Source organism: Dioscorea cayenensis, chromosome 10 (assembly GCF_009730915.1).
Source record: "Dioscorea cayenensis subsp. rotundata cultivar TDr96_F1 chromosome 10, TDr96_F1_v2_PseudoChromosome.rev07_lg8_w22 25.fasta, whole genome shotgun sequence".
NCBI classification, from domain to species: Eukaryota; Viridiplantae; Streptophyta; class Magnoliopsida; order Dioscoreales; family Dioscoreaceae; genus Dioscorea; species Dioscorea cayenensis.
In genome coordinates, this window is record NC_052480.1 from 6,022,994 (window position 1) to 6,036,858 (window position 13,865).

Genomic DNA, 13,865 nt, shown 5'->3' on the forward strand with positions numbered 1-13,865 from the left:
CAATTTTGCAAAACCTTACAATAATGCTGGTGATATATATATATATATATATATATATATATATATATATATAAATATGTTGGGTAAACTATCTCAAAACCCCTTTAATTCTTCAAATTTCATTAAAGAATTGTGATTGCCAATGACCATTTGATCTATTGGTGTTAAATTTTCTATGCAAAGTATTCATTGTTCGTTGAGAAAGTGAGTTCCAATTTTTGTCGGCGTTGGGTAAGAACACATGTGTTGTTGAGTTTGTGGTTATGCTTCACGCATTAGCCAGGGCATGGCACGTGGCTTGTCCACGTTCGTAAAAAAAAATCTTACGTTTTAAATCATTCATAATAATTAAATTTATTTAAAATTATTAATATATCATTTCTTTCTTGTCTGTATTTGTTTCAGAGGCACCGATGTGGGCACCTAACAATAGGTGCCCACTTGTCAAGAGCACCGTGGTCACATTTGTGTAAGCGCACAGGTGCATGGTCGTTGGTGGGTGCCCCAACACACACCAAGGGTAGTTTTGGTCTTTTAAAGAATATTTGAATGAGTACTAAAAAGAAAAAAAAAATGCCTGAGTGGCACTGAATTATACTTAAATTTATTTTATTAATTAATTTAATTTATTATATTGGAAAAATGGAAGGTTGGTTGTAGTTATCTTGTTTAATTTTGGTTAAATTATTGAAATAGTCACCCAATTATTCACTTATTCTTGTTTAACTCACTGAATTATAAACATTTCAATTTAAATAACCTAACTTTATATTCATGTTTAATTGAGTCACCTGGGCTAACTCCGTTAATTGATAGTGGGTGTTCTATTATATGATAGGGAATAGGGATACGTTCTTAGACTTGGATGAATCAAAAAAGTTGAAAGTAACTTAAAAGATGATAAAGAAACACAAGTAGAAAGAGAAAGAATTATGGCTATTTCAACTTCATCATGCAAAATAAAACTCCTACACAATGTGTAATTTGTGCCCAATTTAACACATTACTTGTTGAGTGTTAGACAATTTGTTCTCTGAGGGTATTATGTTCTATTTTCAAATGAAGCATGGCATATTAAGGAGGAGATGTCTGGCCAAGAAGTATCCAAGGTATAAATTGTTAGCCCAAATCAATGGCTCACCAAAACAACAACTCTTATAAACCATTAATCCATCCCATGTGCTTAAACAATGGCTTATTAAACCATTTGCTGGCTTTTTAAACCATGAGCTTAATTCATGGATTAGTGTCCATGTGTTAAAGGAAAATGGTGGCTTCTCTTCTCCTATAAATAAGATGAGGTTCTCATTCCATCCTTACACAACCAAGTGAAGAAGCAAAGTGAGAGTGAGGAAATTAGAGAAAAAAGAAGAGTGAGAAGTGTGAGAAAATAATTTCTGAGAGAGTTAGTCTATTCTCCTAGTATAAGAGAGAGTACTGGTTTTCTCCTTGTTATTAGAGAGAGTTTCTTCTATCCTTGCCCATGGTTTTTTACCCTAATTATTTATGGGTTTTCCATGTAATATCTTTGGGTCCTTTATTTTTTAGCATTATTTTTATTTATTTTGCTACGGTACTACTATATTTGGTCCTACATTTTACAACATAAATCACAACAAACAAAATATTTCCACCTAAAGTCTCCATCAGGGAAAATCTAAGTTTGGTCACCACTAAAAGAAAGCTTCCATACTTTGGCATTTAAGGTATGGGCATCTTAATGCGAAGGGCTTGAAGTTACTAAGTCAGAAAGATATGGTGAGTGGGTTGCCAAAAATTGATCAAATTGCAATTTGCTAGAGTTGTGTATATGGCAAACAAAGTAGAAGAGCATTTCTTACTGGAGTAATGTGGAGAGCTTCATCACAGCTTGAACAAATCCATGCAAAGATGTGCGGCCCTATGTAAACAAAATCAATTGGAGGGAGTCACTATTATTTATTATTTACTAATGATTATAGCCGAATCAATGAATTGGTTATATTTTCTTTAAGTCAGAGGTCTTTTGATTGTTTTTGAAGATTCAGAGTACTTATGGAGAAAAAATGTGGAAGACCTATAAAATTTCATTATACAGATTGAGGGTGAGAATTTATATCATCTGAATTTTCGAGATTACTGTGATGAAAATGGAATTCAAAATCAATTAACTACTCCTTATACTCTTAAACAAAAAGGGTCTATAGAAAGGAAGAATAGGACAATAATAAAGATAGTCAAAAGTATGTTAAATGAGAAGGGTTTGGGAAATGATTTATTGGTCAAAGCTGTAGCAACAGTAATATACTTACTAACTTACCTCCAACCAAATGCTGTATAAAATAGGACTCCCTTTAAAGCTTGGACAGTATGAAACCCTCAATAAACACATTTAAAAATCTTCAGTAGCATTACATATTCATTGATTAATGCACAAAGTAGGTATAAGTTGGATGAAAAATCTAAAAAATTTGTCTTTGTTAGCTATTGCAATGAATCAAATGCATACAAATTATTTAATCTTGCTGTTGGAAATGTGATAGTCAGTAGAAATGTAACATTTGATGAGGATGCAAGTTGGAGTTAAAATGAAGATGCGGACAAAAAGCAGAAAATATTAGTAGAAGTTTTAGAAGATCTGATTCCATCTAGTGGAACAACTACAAATACTTCAATAAGTCCATTTAATGCTAGTACTTTACCACCTTCAAGATGCATTTCCCAAACAGAAGAGTCACCATCTCTAAATGTTAGAGCATTGAGAGAATTATATGAATCATGCTTCTTTGCTCTCATTGTCACTAATCCAATCATGTTTATGTAGACTATTAAGAAGCAAGAGTAGCAGGATGCAATGAATGAGGAAATCTCGACCATACAAAAAATAAAATAAAATAAAACCTGGGATTTTTTAATTTAACAAAAGAGAAACAAATAAGTGTCTTAAAGTGGGTATACAAGATCAAATATCATTTAGATGGCACAATACAAAAGCACAAGGCTCAATTAGTGGCAAAGGGCTATACACAGGTGCAAGATGTGGATTTTTGAAGACTCTTTTCCCCCTATTGCAAGGATTGAAATTATGAGGCTGTTTCTTGCTTTGGTTGCACATAAACAATGGCCAATTTACCATCTTGATGTCAAATTTGCATTTTTAAATGATGAAAAACAAGAGGAGGTCTTTGTTGACAGCCAAAAGGTTTCCATAGTACAAGGCAATGAACACAAAGTATATAGATTGAAGAAAGCTCTATAAGGTTTGAATCAAGCTCCTTGAGCTTGGTACAATAGGAGTGATCACTATTTTTTTTGCAACATGAGTTTCATTGAAGTGATAATGTTCAAATTTATATATGAAGTGGCAAGGAGACGCATATTTGCTATTGATTTGTCTCTATGCGGATGATATTATATACATGGGATCCTCATAGTCATTAGTTAATGAATTCAAGGTAGGCATGATGAACATATTTAAAATGAGTGACTTGCAATTATCGCATTACTTTCTTGGCATAGAAGTGAAGAAAGAAGAGGATGGTATCTTTGTTTCTCATAAATATTTTGCAGAAGGATTGCTCAACCGTTACAACATGCATTAATGTATAGAAGTTTGATTGGAGGTTTTAAATTATCTTGCACACACAAGTCTAGATATATTATTCTCTGTTAGAATGGTATTATTATTATTATTATTATTATTATTATTATTATATATATATGAGCAATCCATCCATGCATAATTTTGGTGTTGCAAAAAAAGAATTATGTGCTATATCTCTATAACATTTGACTTCTATCTCAGGTATGAAAAAGTTTGAAATTTTTCATCAATTGGTTACTTTGACAACTATTGGGCTGCACATTGTAAGAGAGAAAAAGTACATACATCCGACAATGTGTTTGCATTAGGATCTTGTGCAATCACATGGAATTCAAAGAAATAGCAAATGGATTTTGAGGACTCTATTCTAGAAAAATGATGTCCTCTTAGGCAGTTGACTAAATAGGTTCGAAGTGTGGGATTCCTCGTAGTAGTTAAATTATATCACTTTGTCTCCACACTACAGAGTTGCCTTGGAAACTTTTCACAACCATTTTCCAAGTAGAGCATTATTGAATTCCTCTTGGTTTAGTATACTTCATCCCTTGGTTCCTGGATTTATTGAGACATTTCTAACTTACAAGCCACTATTTAGGATAATCAATGTTAGGGTCGGATGAGAGGAAGCTCCATTGATACTATTAGTTACTTTAATCGCCTATCCTGGGAGCTTCAAGATGGGCATCCCATAGGCAGTAGTCGAGGAGGGAACAGAGTTGATTGAGGTTAATCAACTACCTTAGAAAAGAAATTTGGGTTTCTAGGTGGATAATTTGGACCTTGTCTTCTCAATTAGTTGTTCCTTGTCTTGCCATCTAGGCCATCTACCCGAAATGATGATTCCTAAATTTGTGACCAAGAGGGCAAATACTATTCTTATTGAAATTAATAGCCAAGGCCAATATTCCTTCAAAGAGGTGTAGAATGAGTTTGATAATCCTTAGATCCTTTATACTCGTAGTAGTTAGTCATTAATGCATTGTAGATGGCACATTTTTAGGAGATTTCCTAGTGGAACTTTGTAGAGCACCTTGCAATTCAGGCCATGATTAAACATTAAGCTAAGCATATATGAAACTAGGGTAAAAAGAAGTGTGGAATGTGGATGTCCCCATATTTGTCCCCTATGGTATCTAATATAGCCACAGTGTGAGACATTGATGAGACATTGATGAGACATTGATGAGAAAGTTGGCTTTCGATGATATTAGTATATATTGACTTAATCCAGTCAAACTATTTTGTTCGAAACTCATAAGCACTCAGAAAGTCAAATAGAAAGTCCTGGTCTACCATATCAAAAGCTTTAGCAAAGTCAACTTTTATACTATGTCCTGGTAATCGATGTTTTTTAAAGACTAAAAAATAAGTTCTTCAATCATTGCAATATTGTCAAGATATATTGGCCTTTAATAAAAGTGGATTGTGAGAAATTGATTAGAAAGTTTGCGACCCCTTTGAGTCTTTTTTGCAATAATCTTTGAGAGAATCTTCAGGGTTGAGTTGATGAGGCTAATCTGTGAAAATTTTGAGGGATTATCAAGGTTTTTCATTTTGGGAATCAATGGGATGCTAGCCCAATTGATCCTCTTCAAGTTAACTAATCTATTATAGAAATTTTCACAAAGTGTAACTAAATACTTTCTAACTATGGACTAGTATTTATAGAAGAAAAAAAGAGGAAATTCGTCTGGTCTAGGCTCCTTGTTCAGTCCCAAATAGTAAGTGGCTTATTTATTTATTTATCTCATCCAATGTGAAAGGGTCATCTAGGTGAGAGAGATCAATTTTATTCTCTGCTTGTCCTATAATAGCATAATCTTGGAGAATTTGAATTAGGAGTTACATCTGGAGCCAAATTGGGTACAAAAATGGGAAGCACAAACTCAATCAATCTTTTCGAATCCTTTCACTACCATATCAGAATGTAGGATAAAGGGGGTGTAATTCGATTAGCCGGACCTTTGCAATCTCATGAAAATAGTTAGTATTTTTTGTCATCCTCCTTAAACCATATAACTCTAGATCACTGCTTCTAGTATAGCTTTTCTTAACACAATAAGGAGTCTAGAGCCATTCTTGTTAGTCGCAAAATATATAACAAAATCAGATGCAAGCAGAAGCAGGGAAAAATTATGACATCCACTAGCCAATAAACACTATATTTGAATTAATTTTATTAAAAATCATATTTGAAAAATTACTTCTAATATATAAACTTAGTTACTAGGATGGTTCTTGATCTCTTAGCATCGAACAAAAGTCGCACACCTCTATATCACACATTGGAATCGAGAAATAGCCTCCTCTTCCTCTCCAAAATAGAAGCTAGGATTAGAAAGGGAGAGAGAACCGGTAATAGATCTCATGAGAGAAAAGAGATCGGCAGCTAAGGTTACAAAGGGAGTCATATTTATATGTAAACCTCATTAAGTATAATTACCATTATGCCATTACGATGGCACATGATTTACACATGATTTCAAAAGAAAATTTTATCTACAAGTCTTTACAATTTTGATTAATTATTCGATTCTATCGAACTTTATTCAAAAATTTAAACTTAAGACAAAAACTAGACTAATCCCTTCATCCCATGAAGTAAAATAGTAAATTTCATTCTAGGTTCATCCCAATTGGCAATGAAGGATACCAAAGGTTGTGGATGACATCTAGACAGCTTTGTGGTCCAACATCGTAGCCCAATTAAACATGAATGAATAGATCATTACTAATCTTTCCAATTATGATTACCATACTCAAAGGTTCTTGTATCCAAACTAAGTGAGAGCCATGAAAATCTTCAAAGTCACTAAACTTGATCATACACAAGTAACCATAGTAGAGTAAGAGTACTAAACTTAGCTTTGTATCTCACACGATTAGTTTGCCTAAATTAGGCAAGGTCTTCTTATCTTACATACTCATGATTACGTAGGATACTAACTCATTTACTTGCAAGAGAACAAATTCCTTCTTGGATATCACTCACACTTGCTACTTACTTGACATAATCGCATTATGAGATTAGCTCTACCAAAGGGTAAATTTGGCATAATTGCTCTAGTAATAGACTAGATGTCACAAGAACATTGTAATCATGATATCTCAGTCTAACATCCACTCATATAATCATAATCAACAATCCTAATCATTGAAGGTCAAAGTGTAAAACCCATGTGATTGGATTGTAGTGAGTCATGTTCAAATACACCAATCCTGTCAATGTATCTATGACATATGCTCCCACTATTCTATACATATTTAACTACCACTCTTTGTCAAATTTTACACCATACAAATTTATACAAATCTTCAATACCTAATAAAAAAATTCTCCAATTTGTGAACTTTTTAAGTGTACAAGTACTAAACCCTTATAGTGCCCTTCTTCTTATCCCATAAGAAGTATAGGGTTAACTTAATACACATGGACTGTAATATTCAAAAGTTATTAAAATACCAACACAAGATTTATATGAATATAAAAAGCATAGCTTATTATTAATAATCAAAAGTGTATAATACAATTGGAACACTCTAATACTGTCACGCCTCGACCAGCAGGCCTCAAGACGTGACAACCACAGCGACAACCCAAGGAGGGATACACCACCACTCAACCCTCAAGTCACCGCAAGGCTAACAAAATCTCTAGAATCATCAACACTGAAACAACATAAATAGGATAAGAAAGCTCAAAGAAATGTAGGGGAAGCACCAACAACATAATCAGATAGAAGGGTTTAAGAAATATACGATCCACATGCACCATAATGGTTCCAAGAAATAAGCAAACTAACAACCATGCAACAGAATACAAACACACTAGTGGATTAATATCCTTATACAACATACTCATACTAAAAAAATAAACATACAAGATATATGAAGTGGGTGTAGAAAGAAAGCTAGTGAATGCCTAACACTTTGCCTTGCCGCCACAATACTGAATGCTAGATCTTGGAAAGAAGGGAAATGGTAAATAACCTAAGTCACTCAGTGAGGGGTTAGCACAATCCAACTATGATATATAAATAAAAAAAATCGAAGAAATCAATAAAACCAAGCAATTACAACATAGTACATACAGATTAGAACATTTTTGCATAAATACAACATAAAGAAGAGTAAAGTAACAATAGATAGCATCCAAGAACTACTTTTGCTCAAATGAGAGTGTCCACGATTCAAAAGCCGAGGATTTGCTTAAAACAAGTTTTAACAATTCTAACATATAAAATACTTCATTAAAATGATAGTTCAAGAAATCATACGGGATATCACATTTCAAGAGTTCTTTGCATGGAAACATCAAATTTTTCAAAATACAAAATCAACATCTCAATCATCAAGTGGTGGTCTAGAACTTCTCTAAACTCTAGGCGAGACCGTGGCTAAGTCTAGAGCCGTCAAGGATCTCATGCCATTGACGTTGACCAACCAGAAATCCATGTTGTAACTCCCATTTTTCGATGTATATCCAATCAAGGTTCTACGCGCCACTTGAACTGAACAGTAAACTCGGGTCTTCACCCCACCTCAATAGGTTAACCGTGAATACCACCCACTGCAGCAGGGAAGGACTCCGCTCGATCACCATCAAAACCTATATAAGCTCAAGAATACAATGTAAGTAAAATACTCCAGAAGTCCAGATCCTAGACAGTATCCCTACCGGGATTGAAACTCAATTCCATAAGTGCCGATGGTAAAACCACAATAGTATATAAACAAGGTTTCAGAATTCATTAAATCTTGAATATAAGCATGATCAATGACATATGATTCAAATAACAAACATTTCATAAAACAACAATAGCATGGAAATCTTTCCAAACCTGTTAAAAACCTTGGTTCAATAGAATAAGCCATGAATAAGTGTTATTCATACGAATAGAATACGTAAACAATATATATATATATTCTATTAGAATTATGCAATTATATAACCCACTCAAAACTTAGGCGAGAAAACCACGAGTGTGCTACTCCTCCGTGGCTCCTTGGCTCGAGCCGAGCTTTCACCGCCTAACCAACTAACAAAAACCCAAACAAGAACAAGAATTAAACAAGGCAACCCAAGAAAGAAACCCTAGGTCACACTAACAAGCAACCCTAAATCGATCCTAGGGTTAGCTTAAAACTGGCTTCCAAGATTCTGAATAAACTCCTAGGGTTTTTGAGCTTCACTCTAAACCAAACTATTTAAAGAAACACCCAAGTTCCACCGGTACTACAATAATGCTATAGTGGCCGAGCAACAGGATTCAAGAACCCTAGCAAACAAAGGATCATGGATACAATCAAACAATGGAGCAAACACAACCCAAATCAAACTCTCAACTTTTCAAAGCAATGATCAACAAGAAGAACAAAGATTAAAGCAACATCTAACTCAAGATCATCAATTCTCCATATTAACAAAGAAAACCAAGGAGGAGGAGGAGGCTTACCTTGAGGATTCAAGGATTACAATGGATGAATCTTGGCTCAAAGGTTGGAAGAACACCCTAACAAACCACTCTTCTAACTTTGATGGAAGCACAATGAAGAAGAGGAAAAAAAGGAGAAGAGAGGGGAAGAAAAGGAGGCAGCCAAAACAACCCAAAAGAGGCTCAAAAGCCTTAAAAATGAGATAGGATGTGCCCTACGGGCGCCTTGTAGGAGCACGCCACCCGCAGGCGCCTTCTTGGGCATTCCTGCGGGCGTGAGGCACCCACCTAGGCTCCCACTTGGCGCAGGCGTTCGCCTAGGCATGCTTGTGGGTGCGAGGCCCCCGCATGGGCTCTCGCAAGGCGTAGGCATTCATCTAGGCACACTTGCGGTCGCAAGCAGCCAATAGGGCGCAGGCAGCCGGCAGAGTTTAAGCGCTCGCCTGGGCTCACCTACCGACACAGGTGGCCCGCAGGGGCATGCCTGGCTCACCTTAGTGCACCCTACGCTAGTCTGATAGGCATAGGCGCCCTGCGGGGGTGCGCCTAGGAGCACACATCGCCCTTCTCACGGGCACAAGAGGCCCAATAGGTGTCGGTTCACAATTCAGCCTTTAGACCAAACCTTTGAAGGTGAGCATGCACACACACACACCACCACGTAAGACAAAAATCAGGTTGAATGCGCCAAAACAGACTCAACCTCAACTATCAAATCTAACAAACAAGCTCGAACCATAATTCGAGTCTGTACACAAAAAGGGGAGAAACACCACAAATACCAGTACCTTCATTGCTTTTTGAGGGTATACTCTTAACAAATCTAAGATCTAACTCCCTTTCCATCTCGTCACTTGTTAACCTATTGGACTCCTTGACTAAGCAGAAGGTTTTAAGGTCGTGAAGGAGGGCTAGCTTTTTCTGTTTGATTTAATCCAAAACTAAATTTGGCCCAGTTATGCAAACTATTTTTGGGGTGAACTAACTTCTCTGAGAGCTCAAATGCACCACAACCTTTCTTTATAATGGTTCCACCAAGTTTGGATTTGTTTCTGAAGTTGGACCCATACACCACGCCTTTTCAAATTTAAAAGTTTTGATTTTGAATAGATGCCCCCAAATTGTAATCTGAGGGGTGTGTGGTTGGAGTGTAATGAGGGTAAACTGGTTTGTTGCACTATGGGAAAAAGAGTGATCCACCTTAGGTTAACAAGAAATTGATCAAATTTAACTCGGATCGGGTCGGCTTGACTATTGCTACAAGTGAATTTCTTACCATAGAATAGAGCCTCAACCAGTTTTAACTCTCTGAAAAGGTTTTAGGAGTTTTGCATGTCCACTAAATTGGGTGTATCATAATTCTTATCATCTAGTACAAACATGGCTTTGAAATTTCAACATTAGACCCAAGGTAATTGAGTATGACAATTACTTTTCTCAGCCAAAAGTCTGGTTTAAGTAGAGGGGAGTTGGTATCGTAGATTGCGGTTAACATCCAACTAGAATGATCCTTAAAGTTGGAGAACTCGATAGAAAGACAATATGTGCCCAAGTGGATCACTTCACTTTAATTAGTGAGTTATTCCACCGTATTATCATTCCTCTTAAAGATCCTTGGGATGGCTTGAAGCAGAATTCATCAAGTCTGGAGCCAACTGCAAAATCTTATGTCAATTATTTTTGTCGGGCATACATATATATATATATATATATATTCTCTTATGATATCAGTAAAATACTTTCATATATAGGAATGTATTTTTGATGGTGAGGCAATTGAAATACAATGGAGCTTCACTCTGAAGAAATGTAATGGAGTATGAAAGTATATGATGCTTAAGCTTGTGGAATGCCCTTCGCAGTCACACTTTCTTCATCACAATTTCGTAACATATCTTGGCTGACTTGCTTTTCATTCTCACAAGCAAAACCAGAAATATCTGATGATCTCATTGGGATCCTTTCTTCGTTTTGCTTGCCCCACAAGAACAAGTAAAGACTGATGATGACAATAATTCCTCCCAATAGGCTGCAAAACAGAATAAAACTGTTCAGCAATTTGCATCCACTAGTATATATAGTTGACAAAGCCAAGTAAGACAGTTCAGAAATTTGCATCCACTTGTACACCAGACAAATGAATTTATAGATGTTTTATACCTTCCTGTATACAATCGTTCACCTAAAACAAAGTATGCAAGAAGTGCCACCATTATTGTCGACAGAGGATTGAACATTGCTACAAGAACCGGACCCTTTTCTTCAGTGCACCACAACTGAACGAAAATTATCAAACCATAGCAAACTATTCCCGGCAGAAAATGTACATCGTTGTCTGCTGATTTCTACCTATTTCTGTTGAAAGTACTAGATTTCTTACCCCATATAAGATGCTCCAGAGCTTTATGTCAAACCCGACAATCCATGCCGCTGGTTTATGCTCTACACATGTTGTGAAAACTGCTGACTGTGCTCCTCTGATAAAGCTCATCCATGTAGTCATTAAAAGTTGAGCCGGATATCTCTTCAGTGTCAATGCATGCGTTGCTCATGAGAGATCAAGCAAAACAGCAATTGAATGTAGCTTCAATTTTCTTTATCTTTGCTCACCAATTAATCAGAGTAGTGGAGATTACGTGCATAACATACGACATAGACCATGTTATGCGGCTTGCCACACCAAGAATGGACCCCTTCAGCAATTTTCATGAATTAAACTGCTTCCCATATGAATTGGTGCACTCCATAAGCTCCTAAAAGACTTCCCTTTATACAATGTCATTAGTGTAACTCCTGCTACAGATGCCAATGTTCTGATTACCTTTGCCATCCCTCGAGGATTCTTTACATCTATTTTTTCCAATCTACATGGAAACATATGGTTGACAAGAAAAAAAAATCATCGCCTATTTGTTTGTGAAACATTAAATAAACAATTGGCATACCTAAGTAAAATGGCAATGATAAATGTCAAGGCGGAAATGGTATTGACCATGGAAGCAACAACGATCAGAGACGTATATCTCAAGCTCGCAAAGTATGTGTTATGAGTTAATCTGACTCTTTGAATATTGAGTCATAGTCAAATTTTGGTTTTAAATATCGTATTGAACATCTTTTTAATTAATTTCTTAGCATGAATCAGAATACTCACCTAAGTAATGAAAGAATGAATAATTCAACAAACAATGCCCATGTCAACTTGGCCTTGTTTTCCTACGAGAGAAGAAAAAGCAACTTGATGAAGCTATATCGACAGAATTGTATGGCTCATGAATATAAACAAAATAAACCTTTCAAGAAAATAGGCGAAAGGAAGCATGACAAAACTGGAAACAGCATGCTGATATGTTATGTAAACATGAGGATTCAGTCCTTCATTAAATGAAGCTTTTGTGAGGAAGTAGAGAAATGTGTAGCCTAATTGAGTTAGAACCATAAGAAGACATGGCTTGAACTTCATGTACATGCTACTAACATCTCCAATTTTCAAAACCATTTGTAGAGTTTTTTTGTATTCTCAAATCTATCTCTTGAGTATAATGTGCAAGAATACTGGTTATTATATAGTGATGAGTTCATTTTTTTTTTCCGACTATTCATATTGCACATTGATGGCAAAATACACCACTTGGAAATCCACTATCAGGAATAGGACATTCTCTTCTAAAGAATCAAGGCAATTTGAAAGCAGAGCATACAATACTGAAAGCTTGAACTGGAATTTCTTCAAGTATTTGTTAAAATTTTATAATTTGTATGAGTGGGGCCTATATTGGAAGATGTGGACTTGCGTTCATGTGCATCTATGAACTTAGAATGGGTTACTTGTCTAAAGGCCCCAAAGCCCAATGATCTCAGCATTCCTTATCCTATATATGCACATGACACTTTATTAGCAAATCTGATGTGGGATTATTTTTTGTTTCAACACCCTCTCTCAAGTTCAACTTGGTTGTTTTTCCTATTCAAAGTTAAACTTGCTTGGACTTGTACACCAAGCACCTCGTGCCTATGTCTCAGAGGCCCTTTCATTTGCATCTATGAACTTAGAATGGGTTACTTGTCAAAAAGCCTCAAGGTCCAATGACTTCACCATTCCTTATCCTATATATGCACATGACACTTTGTTAGCACATTCGATGTTGGACTATTTCTAGTTCAAATAGCATTGCCTGCTTGATCAACTTGTCTCCCAATTTCCAAAACAAGAATATGAATTCTATGGAGACCAAAAAAAAAAAAAATAAATAAACTTCAGTTCTTCCAATTGATTAAGCTAAAACTTAATAATAACCTTACAGACACAAACATAAACTTCAACCTTTCCAAATGTTTTTAAGTATAAAAAATTTAACTCAACAGCCTCAAATATCTTCCATGAACCCATTGAAAAAACAAGAAACGGACTTCTCCATTTCACGGCAAGGCAACACAAGGCCAGCCTCTATACCTCCTTCACTGTCACTGCTCTCTGTAAAGGGCACCGTTCCCATCTTCGGCATCCCCCAACCAAACCCAACCTGATAAACACCAAACTTCAGCGATCCTGCCAACATCATTGCCCTCTCCGAGGCATATTTATACAAATTTGATCCTCACACACTAATCAACTCCCTCCATCACTCCCTCTTCCAACCCTTTGATCACTTCCCATATCGCCTCAGCCACCACCAATCTTTTCTCTTCGACAACCTTATTTCTCTTAGCTTTAATGCAACATATGCCTAAATAATTTGTCGAACTAATTTGTTGACAAGGCAGTCTCAATTCTTGCTCTGCAACCAATGACGTAACCAAAATAGATAGTCTTCTTGATCATATCTTTTCTTGCATAAACCAAACAA

At 35.9% G+C, this 13,865-nt stretch overlaps 1 protein-coding gene across 1 annotated transcript; it reads right to left on the bottom strand.

Annotated features, from left to right (window-relative positions):
• Positions 1 to 10,854: 10,854 nt before the first annotated feature.
• LOC120270245 (WAT1-related protein At5g07050-like) lies at positions 10,855 to 12,517 on the bottom strand. The gene is given in 8 exon segments (XM_039277264.1): positions 10,855 to 11,047; positions 11,179 to 11,331; positions 11,400 to 11,561; positions 11,659 to 11,719; positions 11,722 to 11,882; positions 11,964 to 12,080; positions 12,173 to 12,235; positions 12,312 to 12,517. Coding segments are annotated over 8 exon segments (1,116 nt in total).
• Positions 12,518 to 13,865: the final 1,348 nt, after the last annotated feature.